The sequence below is a fragment of the Malania oleifera genome, chromosome 12 (assembly GCF_029873635.1).
Source record: "Malania oleifera isolate guangnan ecotype guangnan chromosome 12, ASM2987363v1, whole genome shotgun sequence".
Lineage (NCBI taxonomy): Eukaryota > Viridiplantae > Streptophyta > Magnoliopsida > Santalales > Ximeniaceae > Malania > Malania oleifera.
In genome coordinates, this window is record NC_080428.1 from 79086644 (window position 1) to 79111574 (window position 24931).

At 40.0% G+C, this 24931-nt stretch overlaps 1 protein-coding gene across 1 annotated transcript; it reads left to right on the plus strand.

Annotated features, from left to right (window-relative positions):
- Positions 1-126: 126 nt before the first annotated feature.
- On the plus strand, positions 127-24344 carry LOC131144543 (protein DMR6-LIKE OXYGENASE 1-like). Its single transcript, XM_058093245.1, has 4 exons — positions 127-1058; positions 1181-1508; positions 1722-1971; positions 23897-24344. Exons 1-4 carry the CDS (start codon positions 559-561, stop codon positions 23911-23913), a joined length of 1095 nt encoding a protein of 364 aa, XP_057949228.1. The 5' UTR covers positions 127-558; the 3' UTR covers positions 23914-24344.
- Positions 24345-24931: the final 587 nt, after the last annotated feature.

Sequence of the window (24931 nt, forward strand, 5' to 3'; positions counted from 1 at the left end):
TTACGATTTCATATGGGATGGGATGTATATTAAGGAGATTCTGGTTTAATCTTCTGAGATATGCTTTTTTCGGAGACAATATTCCGAGAATGAATGGACTAAAAGTGAATAATATTTCAACGGAATTGGGTGAAATCCATTTCAACTTAGCTTGTGTCAACAGAAATTGCACTCCACTGTTTTGGGTCTTGCAAGAGCCATTCAATTCTCTTTTTCATTGGGGATCCCTTGGGAGAAACTTGGAGGGAAAAAATGTGATTAAAATTTTTTAGATAATAAAGTCGGCAGTATGTTCTTAAATGACTCAAATCGTTCTTGTCTGGACACAGGTATAGCATTGGGCCGTTTATTTATTTATTAGTTTTTGGGTTTCTCATGGTGAGGGTCCGGCAAAGTGTGTGGTCGTTGCCACGTGATTCATACCCACGTAATTCAAGTCCTTACCTTCCAAGACAGAATTATGCAGTTCGGGAAATGCCTAGCCACCTCTGTTCCAAATTTTCAGTAGTTGAAGCACAGAAATAGACCTTTTGTTGAGTTGGAACAATTTTTTCGTTCATGGAAGCCAAACCCTTCACCTTCAGGTCGGCCAATGGCACAACCCCTCTCACCCTTTCCTCCAATTTCATCCTTCCCAAGGACAGAAGGCCACTCCTCTCAGAGGTACTCACTTCAGCCTCCATCCCAATCATCGACATGAGCGAGCAGGAGCAGAGCAGTGGAGATGATGGGCGTGCCCACGGTGAACCGTCCCCACTGGTTCAGAAAATTTCACAAGCCTGCGAGGAATTTGGGTTCTTTCAGATCATCAACCACGGCGTCCCCCGAGACTTATGCCGGAAGATGATGACCGCCGTCGCCCAATTCTTTCAGCTGCCCCCGGAAGAAAGGGCACAGCTCTTCTCCGAAGATCCTACGAAGCCAGTCAAAATTTTGAACTATAACCTCAAAATTGAAGGCCAAGAGAAGGTCTCAATGTGGAGTGAGAGCTTCTCCCACCCATGGGATCCAGTGGATGATTTTGCCCATCTCTTGCCCACGAATCCTCCCCTTTATAAGTATTTCTTCTTCCTTGAACCCTCCTTTGTTTTTGGTATTGAGGTTTCAAATTAATACACAGCACCATAGTTCTCGTGCTCTGTAGAATCTGTACTATTTTTTTTTTTGGGGATTGTTTTAGGGAGGTTGTGGGTGAGTATGCGAAGGAGATTGGAGCATTGGTGAGCAGGCTTCTGAGATTGTTGTCCAGAGGGCTTGGGCTAGAGGAGGATTGTTTACAGAAGAGAGTTGGTGAGAGGCCAAGGCTTCGGGCGCAAGCCAACATGTATCCACCATGTCCGGATCCTGAGCAGACACTGGGGCTGGCTGTTCACACTGACCTTAATGCATTGACAGTACTCTTGCAGTCGGAAGGGGTGAGTGGTCTCCAAGTGATCAAAGATGGGAAATGGGTGGCTGTTGATCCTGTTCCTAATGCATTTGTCATCAATCTGGGTGACCAAATTCAGGTTCTTCTGCTACCTATCTTAATTAATTTCATCTTTTAATTTCCTGATGAATTAGAATCAAACATGGCCCAACTAGTAGTATCATTGTCGGGTGCCATGAAATTGGACATAGTTCTGAAAGCTGATCACCAAATACCCGGTGAGAGTGATGTTATGGCTAGAATACTAAATGCAAAAGTGTTATTGATGTTTCCATGTTGATCTTTGATGTAGGTTCTAAGCAATGGAAGGTATAAGAGTGTGCATCATAGGGCCGTGACTAACAAGAAGATGGAACGGATGTCGCTGGCAATGTTTTACGGACCAAACAAGGACACCATTATTGGTCCAATTGAGGATTTGGTAGATGAAGAACACCCTCCATTGTATCGTAGTTATCATTTTGCGCAGTACCTTGATGAATTCTTCAAGCAAATGGGAACGAGGCGTATGGTGAAAGAAGTTTTCGAGTTGCGACATCAAGGTGCACAATAACAGGATGGAGATCCTTCATTTTCTTCTAGCATCCTTATTTCTCTATTTCTTTCTTCTTCTCTTGCCACCTCATGAATAATTATACAAATTTTTAGAACGTAATATAATTGTCTACATAAGATTGTGGCTTGAGAAATGAATGTATGGGCCCTATTATGCATTGTCATCACTACTGATGGTAAAGAAGATGGTGAGAGTGAGGGAGAGCATGAAATTTGAGGAAAAAAGGACCTAGGCGTGCAGCAATATTGTATAGGGCCCATTACATTGTCATCACCATTGATGGTGAAGGAGACGGTGAGGGTGAGGGAGAGCTTGACATTGGAGGAAAAGAGGAGGGATTGAGAATAAGAAAGAGCATGGCAATGGCAGCGAAGGGAAGAGGATCTAGGGTTTAACTTTTAGAGAAAGGGCAACAATCATGCCTTAAATTTTGCACAACGGGGGAGAGAGAAGAGGAACTAGGGCTTCGTTTTCGGCAATGAGAGCGAAGGGGAGGGAAGAAAAAAGAGGTAAGGAGATTTTGACCATATAAGAGTGGAGTAGGTATCAAAGTTTTTGAGAGGTGTTTCATAATGACAATGGAAGCGAAGGGAAGAGGATCTAGGGTTTAACTTTCAGAGAAAGGGCAACAATCATGCCTTAAATTTTGCACAACGGGGGAGAGAGAAGAGGAACTAGGGCTTCGTTTTTGGCAATGAGAGTGAAGGGGAGGGAAGAAATAAGAGGTAAGGAAATTTTGACCATATAAGAGTGGAGTAGGTATCAAAGTTTTTGAGAGTTTTTTTTATGATGTGACACCATGACAACCAATAGGTCTAAACAGAAAATAAAGTTGGGTTAAAAACCATTACACCTTATGTGAATTGAATTTCATGAGAAATGGGTGACAACTGAAATTCTTGTGTGGATGCTCATGTTTAAATAATTTTCCATTTCTTTCTGTCGGAGAGTTGCAACCATTGTTAATTTGGGGAAGTCTCTGCAATTTTTAATCATTTTTTTTTCTTCAATCATCTTATTCAAAACATTATCAAATTACAAGTTATAATTATAATATTTACAAATCAATGGATGTATAAGTGATGTATTAACTTTTTTCTTCTATTTCAAATTTAATTGATTTGAAACATAGCCATTTAATCACAGTATGTTTTAGGTTTCATTTTCCTTTTCAAAGTTTAATATTGCTGTTTGATGAAATGACGTTTTGATTGAATAAGAATTTTAATTTTTTTTAGCAAATTTAATTCACTTTTGGGTCAATGTTAACGATGTTATGAAGTGCTAAAATATGTTTCTCCATTCAATTAAGTCGTTTTTATTTAATTTGTTTTGCTTATTTTTGTTACACAAGAAGTGGGGACATATGAGTTGTTTGAGAAAGAAATAATATATAGAAGATCTGAATAATGTGTTGTCCTTAATTTTGTTCAAATACAACACGATGTAATCATGTGTTGTGTGTACAAATTTCTACTTTTAATGGCTCTAGTTTTATGCTGGGATTTCGTGTTGATTAATAAGAGTCGGCATAAATCTAGGAATGTTCTTTAGAAATCTACTTTTGTTGTAGTATGCGACTCATATTGAGTGAAACATATGTATAGAGAAAGTATGAGTTTGTAATTTATTGTTTTATTGGCTGTGACGATTAATGGGTTGGGAGCTGCGGGGGTAATGTCCCGCGGTATGGTACATGAGTATTTGAGGAATTTTTATAATACCTTTGTATGGTTAGGATTAGTATAAATACATATGATGTAACCCTACCTTTTATATAGTGAAATTTAGTCGCCGCTCGCTCCTGTTGATGTAGGTATACTGCCGAACCATGTTAAATCCGTATGTTTTTGTTACTTTATTTTTGTTTTTTTCTGTACTATTCATCATAATTGTTGCACGTTTTACAACAACTCTATTTTGTTTTGTTTCTTGTCTTGTTGATCCAATTTTTTCCCACTCTTTTTCTCGATTTGGGTTTTTGTCTTTCATATTAAAAGGCTTAGTTTCAATTGTGTAGTTTAAGTATTTTGAATTGTTATTCTATTACTTGTGAAGAGGGTTCCTAGTATTTATCGTGTCCACTACATTGCTTGATAGAGATGTTTCTTAAATTATTTCTAGTATTTAATGTGTCGACTACATTATTTGGTAGAGATGTTTCTTAAATTAAGACATTTTTTTCCTTCATGTAATATGAAATTGAGGAACATAATCTTGAGGGTTTTTTTTTTTTTAATATTTCATGATTAGTGAATATGAAGTTTGCAATTTTTTTTTATTTTTATTTTTATCGGTAAAGTAAATGTATTGATCAAAATCAGGTATTTACAACTACACTGGGCATACCCAGGATTCATCAAGCTTTAGCAAAACATTAGTAAGAAAGATCATAAGACCAACCTATCTATCAACATGAATTTTCAAGCTTTCAAAACAACTGACATCATTCAAGAGATATTAAACATATTAAATTTTTCAAAAACTACTTTATACGTGTACTTTTGGATTTTTTTTTTTTTTTTTAAAAGAGGGCAGCACCTCCTAAACTTTATTAGAAAACCCCTCACTTATGGCGGAGGAAAATCGTGGTTACAATTTTGAGACTTTAGGACAATAAAAACAAAATTCCAAGACCCTAAAACTAACTTAACCAACCTAAACCAAGCACCAGCAACAAAAAAAAAAAACTAAGAAACTAAACCACTAAAAGTGAATTAACACAACATCATGAGCGCAAAGAAGGAAAACCCAACAAGTCCAATCGAATCATTCCCCTGACTTGCTGAGGAAGATCATCTTGGCAACTATATGATCGAGAAATACCAGATTCACCCTGTTTGGTAAAGAAATCTGCACTTTTGTTCGCCTCCTTGTAAACATGTTCCACTTTGAACTGTATGCCTCTTAATGCTAGCAAAAGTTCTTCCCACAAATCCCATAAGTTCCAAACCGAGCACTTCCCAGAATTTATCCACTAAACCAACAAAGCAGAGTCACATGCAATCTCCACTTGATCAAATCCGAGATCTTTGTACAGATTAATCCCTAAAATAATTGTCTTCAATTCAGCCATGTTATTTGTTCCATAACCCAATAATGAGAAAAAAGCTGCTTTAAATAAACCATTTTCATCTCTTATCACGCCTCCACCACCACAATTCCCTGGGTTACCTCTACAGCTCCCATCCACATTCAGCTTAACCCAACCTATCTCAGGTTTACACCATCTGACTACACGAGGAAAACGAACCCCAACATTTTTTACTTGAATATCCAAAGCATGAAGGACTGTAATATCCGTGCAAGAAGCAGGTGCACATTTATTTAACTTGTCTGAAATGGATCTCAGCCAATATTTAATATCAAGCCACACAGTTCTCACCGAATCATGAATTGATTCCATCCTGACTCTACATCGACGAGTCCAGAGTCTCTAAATGATGAGACTAGGTATAAGACCTACCAAAATGCCTAATTGTGAGGCCTGTCTTGCACAACTAAACCAGACATTAACTCTGTCTTTCCAAGTACTTGTTGTCATACAACTAACACCCAACGCTACTATTGTTTTTTTCCATACCTCCTGAGCAAAAGATCCGGTGCAAAACACATGGTCTAGAGATTCAATCTTGGCATTTGAACAACAATCACATCGAGAGGCCATCTGGACACCTACTTCTTTAATACAAGTATCAACCGGAAGACAAGCGAACCAAGACTTCCACATACAAATTGACACCCTTTTTGGCAACATAGGATGTCAGATCTATTTTGCAACTGAGAATTCCTCTTTATGCTCCCTTATAATTTCCCAAGCACTTGCCGTGGTGAATTTTCCATCTATTGAAGGTTCCCATATTACTGTATCAGGACCCTCCTTGCAAGAAATAGCAGAGTTCATTACTTCCTCAGCCTGATCTTCACCCAACAGATCCACTAATAAATCAACATTCCACCCATCTCTATCCCAACAATCTCGAGTTCAAAGCTTATGGTTATTGATTTCTTGAACTTTAGCACAAAGGGGTCCAGAGGCTAACCAACGATCAAACCAGAAAGAAGCCGACCCTTCTTTAATTCAAACACGGACATGCTCTAAAACTTTAGGAATCACACGAACAATCGATCTCTAAAATCTAGTTCCTTTCTCTAGTTTCATTTCTCTCAAGTGGTGTTTCTTATACAAATACTTGGTTTTAAAGAATTGAGTCCACAGATTATCCATAGTTAACAATCTCCACACAAACTTCATATGCAATGAATTTTTTACCTCCTCCAAATCCCTAACACCCAAACCACCCTCACAAACAGGCTTACAAATATTAGACCAGGAACACCAATTCCTTTTCCTTTTATCATTTACTCCACTCCAAAAAAATTTTGATAACATAGAATTTATCTTTTTGAAGACATTAGTAGGAATGTCCAATACCGCCAATTGATGAACCGCCATTGATGATAATACATGCTTAATTAAAATTAGGCGGCCCCCTTGAGATAAAAGCTTAAATTTCTAACCCGCTATTTTTTTCCTCAATTTATCAATTAGGGGCTCTAAAATACGTGCCGTAAGTTGACCCGATACCAAAGGAACACCCAAATATGTAGCAGGAAAACCTCCTTCCGCAAAGCCAGTCGTCCTTAACAGAGATCTCTTCCGAGCAAAAGTAATTCTCTTTGACAAAAAAATACTTGACTTTTCTTTATTTATCAATTGACCAGATCAATCCTCATACTTCTTCAAAGTCTTAATAAGCATTCGAATGGAACTTCTCTTGCCATTAGAAAAAATAAGAATGTCATCCGCATAGAGAAGGTGAGATACCAAAGGCGCCCCACGAGGATGATAGTAAACCCCTATCTTATTCTCCATAAAATTTTTCTTTAGAAGTCGAGAGAGAACTTCCTGTAAAATAATAAAAAGATAAGGAGATAAAGGATCTCCTTGGCGAAGCCCTCGAGAAGGTTTAAGGAAACATTTATAAGTGCCATTCATCATAATGGAGAACCAAGGAGAGGAAACACATTCCGCCACTAAACCACAGAATCTTCGAGAGAAACCAAAACTTTCCAGAACCAAGTTTAAAAAATCTCAATCGACTCTATCATATACCTTAGCCATGTCCACTTTGATCATTACATTTCCACCATTAGACTTCTTATGTAGAGAATGAACCATTTCTTGAGCCAAAGAAGTATTTTCAAATATACTTCTACTAGGAATGAAAGCTCCTTGTTTTGGAGAAATCAAAGTAGACAATAAACCTGTCATCCTTGCAACAATAATTTTTGAAAAAATTTTGTACATAACACTACAAGGACTAATAGGCCTAAACTTGTCAAAACTCTCAGGATTCTGAACTTTTGGGATTAGAACAATGTAAGATGCAGAATAAAATCTAGGAAGAGGGGACCCAGCCTAGCTGCATCGATCACGTCTTCTTTTACAATATCCCAACAATCTTGGAAAAAAACCGAGCCAAAACCATCAGGACCTGGGCTACTATTTCTCGGGATAGAAAGAATAGCATCCCTTATCTTCACCTCAGACGGTTCACGACACAGATCAATATTCTCATCTTCAGAAACCATAGGAGAAATTATATCAACAAGGTTAGCTGTTCGATTGTGTCCTACACCTGTTAAAAACGTTCGAAAATACCTTACTGCACCCTCATGAACAGCTTCCATAGAATCCAACACTTCTCCATTTGGAAGTTTCAATGAATGAATCATAGTGTTCTTCCTCCTTTGGTTCACAAAAGCATGAAAGAACTTTGTATTGTTATCCCCTGTCTCCAACCATTTCTTTTTTGCTAGCTGAGAAATACGAATCTCCTCCCTCTTTTCCCATGCTTCCAGCTCGAGTTTAGTAAGGAAAAAATCTTCTTCCAATTCAAGCGAATACCCTTCCTGAAGTTGAGCCTCAATACTTTCCTCCAATTTTTTAATGTTCTGTTGTACATGTCCAAAAACCTGTTTGTTCCAGTTTTGAATTGCAACTTTCGTATGTTTCAATTTACCAGCAAGTCTAACTAAACCCGAACCATGAGACTCCTCCCTCCAGGCTTCCTCCACGCAAGACTTAAAAGACTGGTGCGTGCTCCACATATTCTGATACCTAAAGGGAGAATGACCATACCGATGCAGATTTCTATGAAATCGAATAATCAATGGGTTATGATCTGAAGTCCTCCTCTTTCCATACTCAAAATAAATGTTTGGAAAAACTTGGAGAAGATTCGAATTATAGAGCACCCTATCCAGTTTTGCCCAACTCCGAGAATTACCATTGTGACCATTACACCAAGACATGTTGTTGCCAGTACCAACCAAATCCATAAGACCACAGTTGTCCAAGCAATTGTTAAATTCCTCCATAGTCGATAACGGCCTCATATGACCACCAATACGTTCCGAATCTGAACGGATAATATTAAAATCTCCCGCCACTAACCAAGGGAAATCATCCCTCTTTACAAACTCCAAATCATTCCAAAGTTCTCGGCGATCTGTTTGACGACATTTAGCATAAACAAAAGAAGCCAAGAAAATCTGGTCCACAGAACTAAAAATACCCGAAATACCTTGATCAGACATATGTTGTAACTCAAAGTGCACTTCCTCTTCCCAAAATATCCAAATTTTACCCCCCACTGAAGCATTCGCACAAAAATTCGGAAAATTTAAAAAATCAGCCCATTGCGACATCAGATTTTCATCAGAAAATGGCTCTGAAAGAACCAAAATAGAAGGCGAAAAATTCCTCATTAACTTATGTAAATGATTTTTCAACGTGCCTAAACCCCACACATTCCACACTAGAATTGATTAAATCATAAATCAAGTTTCTTTGGACGGGTAATAACCCGTTGAGACTTCTTCTCACTTTGCCCATTAATATCCTTCAACTTAACAATTGGAACATGTAAATCATCATCCGAACAAAAGCCCTTTTCCAAAGGGAGTTTTTTTAAGTTATTTGTCTCCACCTCCCTATTCGATTCACAATTATGTGGGACACACCTGGCCATGAAGGTACACTCTTGTTCCAAAATTTCTGTAACCATATTATTAGACGTCATCAACTGATCACGCACTACTATGCCATCTTCCACTATCAAAATATCAGCGTCAGGAGCACCCAAGACTGGTTCAACACTCTCCTCCCTCTGCACAATCTCATACTGATTTATATTTCGCTGCAAAGTCTCCACTTCAGGCCTTGGATCTTCAGGAACAAACTCCCCCTCTTCCCTCTCACGTTGCGGTACTGTCTCAACCATTGGCAAAATTTGTGATGTCGTTGCACCCTCTTGAACCTGAGCCCCCTCTACAGTTTCTTCGATAATGCATGTACCTATCAATTCTCTCTAAACTTCCTTCCCTTTATCCAATTTCTTCACACGCCAAACTTCTTGTCGATTTACTTGTCTACCATATTCCGTATCCTTACCTCCATTCCCATTTTTTTGTTTCCTTTCACCCCCTCGACATACCACCTTTGAATGCCCCTGTCTATGACATTTCTCACAATAAAATCCTTACTTTTCGTATCTCACTTCCTACCAAATTTTCTAACTTGCAGAAACAACAATCGGGAAAACATCCACTTGATCTGCCAATAAATCCACCTCCACGCACATTCTCGCACTTGTAGCCCTAGTTCGATTAAGCGTAGCATTTTCAGTTCCCAAGTATCGACCAAACCTTGTGGCTAGAATTTGTAAGCAATCAGGTCTGTACATGTGCATTAGAAGACCAGGGAGAAATAACCATTGAGGGGCCAAGGATGGTTCTTGCTTTAGGTTGAAGTCCTTTGTCCATCGAAAAAGATGAAACGGAAATCCAGCCAAAATCCTTCCTTCACGAGACCATCCATGAAGAAAATCTCGTTCATTCTTCATGTGAACCAGTACGTGAAAATCATCCATGAAACTAACAGAAGGGATCTCCGAAAGGCCCCACGACTTTATGATATTCAAATGGATAACATCAATGGATGGTCTAGATCGCAAAAATTTCATAACCAGTGCAAACCTAAAATCTTCCGCCACTTTATTCATCTCAGCCTCCGAGAATATAAAACCAATATCTCCATCAACTGGATATCTCATGGCAAGTTTGAAAGAGGAAGACAACGGTTTAACAGCATGAGAACTTGAAACTACATGGGCATACGACAAAGTTCCTGAACCACCTTTTGAAAGAGACCCCACTGGTGGAGGATCCCCCAAAGGGCCGGCAGGCGCCGCCATCGAATCCTAGACTGTAGACGTCTTCCTTCAACGAAAATTGAAGAGAGACATACCTGATTAAGGATGTTTCAGAGTACCGGTAGAAGAATGGCTTGCCGAATTCAAAGTCCAGGAAATCTGGCAGGTGACGAAGTGGGCGACTGTGGTTGCAGCTGGTGACTCTTCTCTATGACGAAATGCTCACAAACAGGAGGAGGCTGAGGATGTGGAGCGGGAGAGAGGCAGTCTACAAATCCCGGAAATGGCACAGTAGCAGCCAAGCATACCTTCTTACAAGTTGGTTGAATCCCGGTTCCTCTAGCTTCCTTGTGTAGCCATTTTAAAGCTGATTTCAGTGTAGACATTTCTCTTGTAATGCCCAGCCAAGTCCTGATCTGACCCCATAGAGCTTTAGAGAAGCGACATTAGAAAAAAAGATGCTTATTGGTCTCCCCCTCAGAATTACAAAATACACATTCTCGATTAATGCCATCCCCAAACAGTTAATCATTTGTTGGTAACCTCCCTTTAACTCCCAGCCATAAGGTGAAAGCATGTTTAGGGATACTACCACATTTCCATATTTCTTTGTGCCATAGGACATCTCTCCCTTTGTTCCTCCAGTATTCATAAGCCATCGATGATGAAACTTGCCCATCCACCACCCACTGTTTTAACAAGCTTTTAGCTGCAATGTTACTCCCACAGTTTTGCAAAAGGCAATTTTTTAGTTCAACTATTTTTTTTCCACAAAGGGGAGTCTTCATGTTTAGTCTCTGCATCCCAGAAATTTGAATCTCTTAAATAAATTTGGTGCATCCATTTAGTCCAGAGGGAGTCCTTCTTACTTTGTATGTTCCAATGAGCTCGGGTAAGTAGTGCTTTATTCCAAGTGCCAAGATCGAATAATCCCACACCCCCTTCCTTTTTTGGAAGACACATTTCCTTCCAAGCTATTGGGGGCTTCTTCCTTCCACCCCAAAAAAATGTTCTACGCAATCTAATCAAATGGTCAAGAACAGATTTTTGGATTAGGAAAATAGCCAACCAAAAGCATTGAACACCCTGGATAACTGAATTCACAAGTTCCAGCTTACCTGCATATGAAATTGTGTGGGATGACCATCCATGGAGTAGCTCAGACACTCTGTTAATTAAGGGAGAGAAGTGCATTTTATTCAACCTTGATGCTGCCAGCGGGATGCCTAAGTATCTGAAAGGAAAGCTCCCTTCCTGGAAATCTGTAAGCCTCCTTATTTGCTCCAGCTCTACTGCTTTAACTCCAGCATACAAAATGTTAAAGACTTCAGATTACTAGCTTGTAGCCCTGAACACTTCGAGAATGCACCAAGACACTTAGTAGAGCATCAACGGAATTTGAGTCACCTCTTGAGAACATTACCAGGTCATCAGCAAAAGGTAAATGGGATATTTTTAGTTGCTCACATCTTGGATGAAATCTGAAATTTCTATTGTATTCCAGCCCAGCAAGCAGCCTGGAAAGATATTCCATACCTATTACAAACAAGAGGGGGTAGAGAGGATCCCCTTGCCTAAGTCCCTTCTTCCCTTCAAAGAAACCATGATATTCACCATTAATGGAAAGAGAATAGCTGGTAGTCGTTACACATTGATTCACCCAATTAACTAATACCCCAGGGAATTTTAGCTTTACCAACATCTCAATAATAAATTTCCAGGACATCATATTGTAGGCTTTTTTGAGGTCCACCTTTAATAAGCATCTAGGTGAGATTCTTTTCCTTGCATACTTTCTTACAATCTCCTGGACTAAGTAAATGTTTTCTACCATGCTTCGTTGTTCAACAAAAGCTGATTGAGCTGGGCTCACTATTTCTTGAAGGCATGGTTTGATTCTTCCTGCAATTATCTTAGCAATTACTTTATACAAAATGCTACAGCAAGAGATAGGTCTATACTCCTGTACAGTGTTAGCTTGCTTCGTCTTAGGGATTAAAGCAATCACCGTATGGTTGATTTGTTTCAATAACTTCCCTGAATTAAAGAATTCATTGATAGCTCTAATGAGATCTTTACCAGTTGAGTTCCAAGTTCTCTTGAAGAAGCATGCTGTAAATCCATCAGATCGGGGGGATTTATTGTCCCCTATGCTAAACAGTGCATTCTTAATTTCTTCTTCTGTAATAGGGCAATCATTTGAGCAGCTTGAGCTTCATTTATAATTTTTTTCTCTAGCAACAACCTGTGCATCGATATCTTCAGTTCCTTCCTCTTTACCCAGGAGATTCTTGTAAAACTCCAGGAGCTCCTCAACAACTTGCTGCTGGGAGGAAGTTTTTTCACCATTTTCTTTCAATATAGCAGAAATATGGTTCCTGAGTGCCTTCCTTCTCATTAGAGCATGGAAATAGGAGGTCCCTTTGTCACTGTCTTTCAAGTATTTGGCCTTAGCCAGCTGGGAAAGGAAATGCCTATTAGCCTCAGCAAGTCTGTTAGCGTTCACTTTTATATTTGTCAGCCTTCTTTGAATTTCCTGATCACCTGGGGAGTCATGAAGCAACTTCTGGATTTCTACTACTTCTTCCAAAAATAGATATATTGAACTTCCCGTTGGGGCTACACAAGGCTGAAATTATTAATGCACACCTGAAGAAAGAAACAGATGGACAAAAAGAAAAAAAAAATCGTAAGTAAATGAAACTTTGGAAGAATGATATGGTAAATGAAACTTTGGAAGAATGATATTTAACATTTTAATTTAATAGCCGTTACCATCCAATTAGAAATATTTGTTGGTTGAGGTATGTTTTGATATTTCAGATGTTGCTCTCAATTCATGATCAAACGTTCTTCAATTGAGACTTTGATCTTATTTTATGTTGTGTTTGGTTTGGCATAATAAATTCTTTAATGTTAAGAAATTGTTAAATTAGATTGTTTTGTTTGTATTATACTTCAAGAATCTATATACTTGTCTCATGGATGGGGAGAACAAAAATAGAGAGAGAGAGAGAGAGAGAGAGAGAGAGAGAGAGAGAGAGAGAGAGAGGGGAATGTAATGACACTACCATTATAAATTTTGAATCTGATTGTGTCATCTTTGTTCACTTTTTTGGAATGTGATTGTAATCTTACTGTCAAGATAGTCACTTTTAAAAAAGATTAACTAGGTAAGGTAAATCATGTGTTGCTTAGTCCCCTCAAGTGACTTGAGTGGTGAATTGCCTTAAAAAGATGTAAATCAAATAATGTAAGTGAGACATAAGTCGTTTAAGGATAAAATTGCTTATCATTTAGAGGCACAAAAGTTGTAATCAACCACTCAAGTAATAGAAAACATGAGTCATTAAACGATGATGGTTGCATAATTCCTTAGGTGACAATGGTCGCATATGTCATAGGGTGAAATTCATCCATCATTAGGTGACAATGGTCATATAAGTCATCAAATGAAGATTGTCCATCATCAAGAGACAAGGTAGATAAGTGTTAAGGAAGTATTTCAACAATAATAAATTAGATCTTTAATGGAAAATGTATTCAATTTATGATTAAATTTTAAATGTTTTATAAATTTCCTTTATTATTAGAATTTATTATTTTGAATCTATGTTTGTAGCCATAAAATTAATTAAGGTTTGGCCCGAGAGGGATATATATATAAAAACATGTAATGGTTATTACAAGGGAATCTCTAATTCAATTTAACAAACATCATGTAATAGCCTAGCGCTAAACAAGTTCTAATGTTTTTTTATCCCTCTTACCTCTTTATCCCCTTTTCTACTTCTTTTTATAATTGTTATGACTCTCACATCACTATTTTTACAATTTTGATGAGAGTTAACATAACGAGTCCATTTACAACAAATCCACCATCTACCCATTTAAATCCATACTATTGAAAGGGGCTTGGTTTTTTATAAAATAAAATTAATTTAGAGTTTTTGCAAATTATTAAAATTTGAGCTTAAAAATTTAACTTCTACAAAGCTCAAAATTGTAAATATCTTATTTGGCTAAACAAAATTGAAATTTCAATATATATAATATCATTAGGATAAAGAAGATTTTCAAATGTACAACATTTTATTCAAATCTAATTTAAATTGCACTCCATTTTCTTTAAATTTATATAAATTTAAATGTAACACTCAAAATATATTTCAAATATAGTTTATGTTCACATTTATTCAAAAACGATAATAATTAAGAAATGATAAGCAAATGACAATCGACTTCTTTTAGTGAATCTGCCATGAATTAGTACTAAGTCGTGTTTATAATTATAGTTGCAAGCAATGAAGCTTTGATAAGATAAAATGGGCAATCGACTTCCGATGTGTACCGACCCGGCCCTTCATACGGACACAGGTGTCGCTCATTCATACATAATACCTGTACCTGTTCAAGATACGTAAACAACTTGCCTTAACCAGGGATGTCACGCCTCGAACCAGGAAATGGGACCCGGGGGTGAGAATGTAACCTAATCTGTCCCTGTATCATACAAATCATCTCAGATACAGTACAATGGATGAGGGTCTGACCTCGTAGGGTTTCTAGGCACCCTATACACATCCAATCACAATCATATACGCAGCCGAAAAAGGTCATTCTATATAACTTATACAGTACCATACCAAAGTCTATACAAGAGCAGAACATAGTTCTATCAAAACGTACAACAGGTGCCTTAATACATCTCAAAATGACAACCCAACAAAATTACAGTCCTAGCACTTACCCAGCACTAAACGTAGTACACAGGCCACTACGCTTCCTACACCAGAATGCTAGTTCCGGTAACTCGAAGGACCTATAAAAATGTACATACAGCAGGGGTGAGACATCTCTCAGTAAGGAAGAACATAGGTTATATCAGTGTGTGACATTTGAGTGTTATCATGATACAACATACATACAGTTAAATGCATTCCAGTACTAATTCCCACAGTGCATACACGCACTTGTACACATACACATGATCAGTAATCCTGGTATCGTCACACCCTTCGACAGGAAGCCGACCCGTGACATACGGCGTTGGCCCTTTGCCAACCCGCGAACATGGCGCCACCGGCACATGGCTAGTCCCCGACTCCCATGACATCATACCGGCGCTAACTGGTGGATCCACACCCTTCGGCCTGATCTGCCGGAATAGGCTCATGCCCTCGGATATAAAGTCGGACACTCTTACCAATCTATGGCCAGCGATTTTATACGCCCTCGGATATAGAGCCGGACACTCTCAGTACTTGGAATAATTTCGGAACCGCGTTCCTACTAGCATTTCAACATATCACACACACATGCATGCTCATATAACCAAACAAACCACACTTATTTGGTAATCTAAATCATGGTTTTCCAAACAAATACAGTTTAAACAAAGTCAAGGCACGACCATCTCAATATCATAGTATAAATCAACATATACCCTCGGTTTTCAACAAAACCCGGGATGCAACCCATCGCCCCCTTTTCCTAAAACTGTAATAATGAAAAACCCATAGTTTTTCCTATTAGATCCCCCTAAATGAGTAGTAAAAACACACACAAAATAGTGAACCACGGTTCCACCGAATCCGATTTCAAAAATAACCAATATAACACAGTTTCCCCATACCTTTTCTCCGAATCACAAATCCCGAACTCTAAGGCCCCTAAATAGCGAACCGAGTTTCAAAACCTACAAATCACAATACGGAATATACTCACGACCCTGCTATCTACAAAACTACTGAATCATAAATGAAAATCGAGCCTTACCTCGATTTACGTCAAAACCCAAAAATCTCCGAAACGGGATTCCGATTCGTAGAAGTTGTAGAGAATCCTTCTACGATCCTCGTGGTAACTTCAGATTCCCAATTCCATCAACGATCGGCGAAGAAATCTAGAGAGAAAGAGAGAGTAAGGAGAGTTCTAGAGAGAGAGAGAGATTTTTGAAGTTTCTTAATGAAGAAGTAATGAAATTTCCTTTTTATAGCCCTTTGACTCGGCCTAATTCGTCGACGAAATGGTGCCTTTATCGATGAATCTTTCACTGACTTCGTCGACGAATCCTGATATTCTTGATTTCCGAAACTCCTCGGCTTCTCCTCTTCGACGAGTCTCTGAATTTCGTCGACGAGAAAAGCATATCCTTCGTCGACGAAGCCTGGTAAATTTTCAATTTTGCCCCTCTCTTAATATTTAAACCCAGTTATCACGATTCGGGTTCTTACAATCTCCCCTCCTTATAAAAATTTCGTCCTCGAAATTTGTCATCTCTCATTTACAAACTTACACATACAATCGAATACGTAGACACAACTCAAGCGAAAACTGGAAACCACTACAGCGTAGTCCCATCATGTACATACACATACATACCCTCACTTATGGGGGAGGAATACCATGGTTATATATACAATGGTCTCAGGAGTTCACATACACACACACTTCCGACGACTAACCACCTATTCCAACCCATAGTAGGATCATGTACAAGTGCTCAAAATAACTGTGGATACTTCCAGTGTATTTCTGCTTCCAGTTCCCAAGAAGCTTCCTCAACCTTGTGATTTCGCCACAATACCTTCACTAACGGTTTCTCTTTGGTACAAAGCTTTTGAACTTTACGGTCCAGAACCTGAACATGTATCTCCTCATACGCTAAAGTATCCCCAATTCCTAACTCATCATAACTAATAACATGTGAAGGATCCAACACGTACCTCCTCAACATGGATACGTGAAACACATCATGGACCCTCGAAAGTGCTGGAGGTAATGCAATTTTGTAGGCTACCGGACCCACTCGCTCAAGTACCTCGAATGGTCCGATATATACCTCAGGTTCAGCTTGCCCTTCCTCCCAAATCTCATCACTCCTTTCATTGGAGTAATACGCATAAATACCTTACTTCCCACTTCGAACTCTAACTCACGGCGGCGAACATCTGCGTAACTCTTTTGTCGACTCTGAGCTGATCTAATCCTTTCCCGGATCAAACCCACCTTCTCAGACGCCTGCTGCACGAGTTCAGGTCCTAACACTTGACGTTCACCCACCTCATCCCAACACAAAGGGGATCAACACCTCCGACCATACAAAGCCTCGAACGGTGCCATCCTGATACTAGATTGGAAGCTGTTGTTATAAGCGAACTCTACAAGTGGCATAAACTGTATCCAGCTACCACCAAAGTCTAACACACAAGCTCGCAACATATCTTCCAATATCTATATCGTCCTCTCCGATTGTCCATCAGTCTAGGGGTGGAACGATGTACTGAGAGTAAGCTTCGTCCCCAATGTTTCCTATAAGCTCATCCAGAATCAAGAAGTAAACCTCGGATCTCGATCTGACACAATGGACACCGGTACTCTATGCATTCTCACAATCTCATGAACATACAAATCTGCTAGCCTACTCAAAGGATAGCCAATCTTCATCGGTATGAAATGAGCAGATTTCCTCAATCTATCCACTCGATCACCCAAATAGAATTCTGCCCATGAAGCGCTGGTGACAAACCGGTCACAAAATCCATGAAAATATGCTCTAATTTCCACACCGGAATAGGCAAAAGCTGCAACGGCCCTACCAGCCTCTGATGTTCAGCTTTCACCTGCTAACACGTCAGACACTACTTCACGAACTGAGCAATCTGCCTCTTCATACCAAACCACCAGAAGGTCTCGCGCAAGTCCTGATATATCTTTGTACTACCAGGATGTACCGTATACAAAGAACGATGCGCCTCCTCTAGAACTGTCTTTCTAATCTCATCATCGTTCGGAACACACAGCCTCGTCCCAAATCTCAGTACATCTCCCTCAGAGATGTTAAACTATGTAGTCAGTCCCTGCTGTACCTTTTCCCTAACCTCTGTCAACTCTGCATCACTAGCCTGCGCGGCTTTTATACGCTCAAACAAGGTCGGTTGAACCACCAAACCAGCGAGATAAGCCCGATGATCACCAACCACCAACTCTATACCTGAGCTCTCCAAGTCTCGTCTAATGTGACACTGAGTTACAACCATAGATACACCCGTAGGCCCTGACTTCTGACTCAACGCATCAGCTACCACATTAGCCTTCCCCGAATGATAATTGATCGTGCAATCGTAGTCTTTAATCAACTCTAGCCACCACTTCTGTCTCATGTTTAACTCCTTCTGTGTAAAGAAATACCTGAGGCTCTTATGGTCAATGAAGATCTCACACTGCACCCCGTACAGATAGTGTCGCCAGATCTTCAATGCATATACAATAGCAGCCAACTCCAAATTGTATGTAGGGTAATTATTCTCATACTCTTTCAATTGCCGAGAGGCATGCACTACCACCTTACCCTGCTGTATGAGCACACATCCCAGGTCTTTCAGAGACGCGTCGCTATAAATCACAAATCCACCATCCCCTGAAGGAATGGTTAATACTAGAGCAGTAACCAACCGGTGCTTCAACTCCTGAAAGCATTTCTCGCAATCACTGGTCCACTCAAATTGAACTCCCTTCCTGGTCAATCGTGTTAGAGGTCCAGGAAGTTTAGAGAAATCCTCTACGAACCGACGATAGTAACCCGTCAGTCCCAGAAAACTCTGAACCTCCTGCACATTCTTCAGCCTTACCCAGTCAACCACAGCTTTAATCTTGTTAGGATCAACTGATATATCATCTCCAGTAACCACATGACCTAAGAACGCAATCTGACTCAACCATAATTCACATTTCTTTAGCTTAGCATACAACTTCTTCTCCCGCAGAATCCATAACACTAAACTCAAATGTTCCACATGCTCTTCCGTACTCCTCGAGTATACCAGAATGTCATCAATGAATAACACTACGAATCGATCTAGGTACTCATGGAAAACTCTGTTCATCAGATCCATGAACACCGCCGGAGCATTCGTTAACCCAAAAGGCATGAATAAAAACTCGTAATGGCCATAGCTAGTTCGGAAAGCAGTCTTCGTTACATCCTCCGCTCTAACCCTCACCTGATGATACCCTAACCGCAAATTGATCTTCGAAAAGACCCGCGTGCCCTGCAACTGGTCAAAAGAGATAATCTACACGAGGTAAAGGATAGCGATTTTTCACAGTTACCTAGTTAATCTCACGGTAATCAATGCACATCTACATCGATCCGTCCTTTTTCTTCACAAACAATACTGGAGCTCCCTAGGGCGAAACACTAGGTCGAATGAATCCCCTGTCTAGTAATTCCTGCAACTGCTCCTTCAACTCCCGAAGTTCTGCTAGAGCCATCTGGTACGGAGCTTTAGAGATCAGTGTCTTGCCAGGCAGCAACTCTATCATAAACTCCACCTCACGATCCAGAGGTAAACCGGGTAAATCATCTGGAAACACATCCGAGAATTTGCTGACTACCCGAATGTCCTCGAGTCTCAACTCATCCCGCAGAAGTTCCCACACACAAGTTAGGTACCCTTGACATCCGTCCAAGAGTAGCCTCTTCCCCTGTAAAGCCGACAGAACCTATGGCGCTGGACGCACACACGATCCCACGAATTCGTACTCCCACTCCTCAAGAGGTCTGAAAACCACCACCTTCCTACGACAGTCGATCACAGCATAACTGGAAAACAACCAATCCATTCCCAAAATGACATCAAACCCCGACATGTTGTATACCACAAGATTTGCCGGTAGCATCTTTCCCTAAATTTCCATTGGGCAGTCTGCCAACATCTTCCTACAGAAAGATACACTCCCCGATGGCGTAGTAACAGATAACACCTCATTCATGTCTCAGGTCTCAACCCCACATTGTCCCACAAAATTCACAGACACAAAGGAATGGGTTGCACCCGAATCAAACAAAACAAAAGTTTTATTCGAAAGCAATAATAAGGTACTTGTCACCACGTTACCTGCATGCTCCGCGTCCGGTAGAGTAAGAGAGTACTCTGACCGGAGCTGTATTCGTCTGAGCAGTTCCCCGAGGTATTTGATTGCTCCCTCAGTCCCCACTGAATGCAGGCACATCTCGCTTCGGAGCATGACAATCACGAGTCATGTGACCAGGCCGACCACAATTATAGCAGTTACCCCCAATTGACCGACACTCACCCTCGTGCCACCTGTGGCATCTGGTACAACGACCACTCGTTTGGCTCCCCTGAGAATCCTGGCGCTCGGTATTCTGACGATAACCCGAGCCCTTGCTCCTCTTCTTTCATGATCCCTGACGAGATCCTGTCTGTGAACCAAAAGGTACTGTCATCTTCCTCGATTCTTGATCCACCTCGTCTTCTCGGATACCAGTCTCAATCATTGTGGCTTTATCCACCAACACCGAGAACTCATGGATATGAAGCATACCTACCATTCTGCAGATATCCTTCCTCAAACCCTTCTTGAACCTCCGAGTCTTCTCATACTCGCTCGAGATCATATATGGTGCAAAGCGGGACAACTCTATGTACCGAGCCGCATACCCCTGCACCGTCAAACTCTCCTGAACCAGCGTAGAAAACTCATCTGCCTTCGCATCATGTACTGAAGCCGAGAAGTATTTGTCAAAGAACACCTCCTTGAAACGGCTCCATGTCATCTCCTCAGGACCACCCCTCTGCTTCTGTAGCAGATTCACCGCAGTCCACCATCGACCCGCCTCCCCAGATAGCTGGAAAGTAGCATAGAGGACTCGTTGTCTATCCGTGCAATGCAGGACTTCCAGAATCCTCTCAGTCTTCTCCATCCAATCCTCTGCGGTCGTTGGGTTAGGTCCTCCAGAGAACGTCGGAGGATGCATACGTGTGAACCTCTCAATGGTGCACCCCGCAGTAGTAGGAGAACGTTCGCGTCTCCTCACACTCTACCCGATCTCCCGTAACACCTGCCTCGTCAAACCTCGAGGCACAGAAGGAGACTCATCACTCGCAGTTTCTTCGGAGCCACTTCCCAGGTTATTATCCCTAAGCTCCATGCTGTAACACAATAGGAATCTATCAGTATCCTTACAACACGTATAGTTAACACAATGATCTACACTAATCGTGTTAACTACTCCCTGCCAGGTCTAGGTCTATCCCATCACACTGACACGAAAGTCATCAATGATCTGCCCTACTTTTACTACAATCGTCATCCCAGGAAAAACCTGGAATACCGTCGACAAATCCCGGTCTAGCAACCGAACAACCCCCAACCAACTCTACCCATATCTAACATCCTATACTCTGGTATGTACTCATAACTAAGCCTAACCAAGTCTACAAGATCTAGTAACCTGGTTAGCTCTGATACCAAGTTGTCACGCCCCGAACATGGGACCCGGGGGTAAAAATGTAATCTAACATGTCCCTGTATCTGATCAAACATCCAAAGATACAGTACGATGGATGAGGGTTCGACCCCGTGGGGTTCGCAGGCACCCTAAACACACCCAAACACAATCATATACACAGCGAAAAAAGGTCATTCAATATCAACATATACAATACCATACCAGAGTCTATACAAGAGCAAAACATAGCTCCATTAAAACGTACAACAGGTGCCCAAAATACATCCCAAAATGGCAACCCAACAAAATTACCGTCCTAGCACTTACCCAGCACTAAACGCAGTACACCGGCCACTACGCTCTCTACACCAGGACGCTAGTTCCGGTTACTCGAAGGACTTGTAAAAATGTACGTACAGTAGGGGTTAAGACACCTCTCAGTAAGGAAGAACACATGTTATATCGGTGTGTGACATTTGAGTGTTATCATGATACAACATACATATAGTTAAATGCATTCTAGTACTAATTTCCACAATGCATACACACACCCATACACATACACATGATTAGCAATCCTGGTGTCGTCACACCCTTGGGCACGAAGTCGGCCCGCGGCATACGACGTTGGCCCTTAGGCAACTCGCGAACACGATGCCACTGGCACATGGCAAGTCCCCGACTCCCATGGCATCGTACCGATGCTAACTGGTGGATCCACACCCTTCGGCCTAATCTGCTGGAATAGGCTCACGCCCTCGAATATAGAGTCAGACACTTTCAGTACTTGAAATAATTTCGGAACCGCGTTCTTACTAGCATTTCAACATATCACACACACATGCATGCTCATATAACCAAATAAATCATACCCATTTGGTAATCTAAATTATGATTTTTCAAACAAATACAGTTTAAACAAAGTCAAGGCACGACCATCCCAATATCACAGTATAAATCAACATATACCCATAGTTTTCAGCAAAACCCGGGATGCAGCCTATCGCCCCCTTTTTCCCAAAACTGTAATAATGAAAAACCCATAGTTTTTTCCGTTAGATCCCCCTAAATGAGTAGTCAAAACACACACAGGACCGTGGACCACAGTTCAACCGAGTCTGATTTCAAAAATAACCAATATAGCACAGTTTCCCCTTACCTTTTCCCCGAATGACAAATCCCGAACTCCAAGGCTCCTAAATAGTGAACCAAGTTCCAAAACCTACAAATCACAGTATAGAATATACTCACGACACTAATGTCTACAAAACTACCGGATCAGAAATGAAAACCGAGTCTTACCTCAATTTTTAGCCAAAACCCAAAAATCTCCGAAACGAGATTCCGATCTGTAGAAACTGTAGAGAATCTTTCCACGATCCTCGTGGTAACTTCAGATTCCCAATTCCATCAACGATCGGCGAAGAAATTTAAAGAGAGAGAGAGAATAGGGAGAGTTCTAAAGAGAGAGAGATAGAATTTAGTTTTCTTAGTGAGGAAGTAAAGGAAATTTTTATTTATAGCCCTTTGACCCGGCCCAATTCGTCGACGAAATGTTGTCCTCATCGACGAATCTTACACAGCCTTCGTCGACGAATCGGTGGCCTTGTCGACGAATCTGGATATTCTCGTTTTCCGAAACTCCTCGGCTTGTCCTCGTCGACAAGCCTCTAAATTTCGTCGACGAGAAGAACAAAGGCTTCGTCAACGAAATATGCCAAATTCCCATTCTACCCCTCTCTTATTTATTTAAATTCAGTTATCACGGTTCGGGTTCTTACATCTGATATTAAACTGTAATGACCTTCTTATTTTTTTATATATATATATATATATATATATATATATATTTCATATATTAACTGTTCTGATACTCCCTGCTATGGAACTCGAGCCTCGGAAGGCGCCGGGGTGAATCTGAATATAAAATCATACCTATGCAGCGAAAACGTAATCCATAAATCCATACACATCATACAATACTAGAAATCTGTATTTCTATACCATAACTATATAATACATCTCTCTCCCAAAATACCTGTCTCAAAATACAAAACCCTACACAAACTTACCCTCTAAACTAGGGTGATCGATATACTCTCTATCTGCAAGCCTGATTTGCTCGTCCAACTGGCTCACCTGAAAAATGTTAAGTCATAGGGTGAGTTGACGCTCAGTAAGTGAAAATATGCTATTACTAGTGTGTGGCGACTAAGTCATAAAGCTATAAAAATAGTATTTAAACTGCATGATCTGGTAAATCTATATAAACACATGTATAAAAGTTTAAAACATTTGTATCATCTGAGCTTTCTAACATTCATAATGCTACATCATACTATATATGATAAAAGCTGTAAAACTGTATAAATATACGTAACTGTGTTCTTTCCCTGAGACTCTGTATGTCATGATTTAACCCCTCATGACAGGGTTGTGCGGCTCGTAGGCGAGACTTAACCTGGTCGGTTCTCCAGGTAAGTCACTATACTCTACACTACTCCAGCTCGGCCAAACTGCATACACTCCTAAGCTCGGGACTGGTTGCTACCTCGTCAAACCGGCCCCCTCCACCCAGTGAACTAAGGAGTTGCATACTTTCCGAGCGCGGTCGACGATTCCTATATAGTATCTGAGGTATGTGGTTGCACTCTATCTGTATCTAGCAACGGTACCGTGCTCTGTAATCTATATTTGTACTGTATCTGTCTGTAATCTTTCCACAGGGATCTGATACTATATATATATACATACTGTACTCTTTATATTGTTCTCATTATATTTCCAAAATAACCATAACACTATATTACTGTACTATAAATACTGTAATATCTGTAACATCTTGATGCTATAATGTGTAATCTATCTGTACTTTCTTTCTATATAATCTGTCTTTAATCTTTCTTTTTATATAATCTAAGTGTTATGACATTTAGGAAAACACAACTTTCTATATACACTGAATATACTGTTATGAATAAATATCTGTATACCGATATATATATATATATTTATATTTATATCTGTCTGTGTAATCATCTGAATAAAACTATATATGTATATAAATTATGTCTGTATAAAATCTGCAATTGTCTAACTATATCTGTATAACTTGAAATACTGAAAAACTACATATCAATATCATGTACTCAGGCCACACATACTTTGAAAATTCACATTATATATATATATATATATATATATATATATATATATATATATATATATAATTTCTAATATCATAAATAAAGTTCCTAATATAGCATATTTCTCTTACCTTATCTCTGAAAAGCCCCTACTGTACTCTAGCCCGATAACCACAGGGCTCTCCACCTAATACCCTGAAAACCACATCGCCCAGAACAAAACATCAGGTATTTCTTTGTGCATTGTATTTCCTATAACTGAGGGAAAGACGAATACTGAATAAAATGTTTTACCCTGAGATTGGGACGAAATCCAAATCA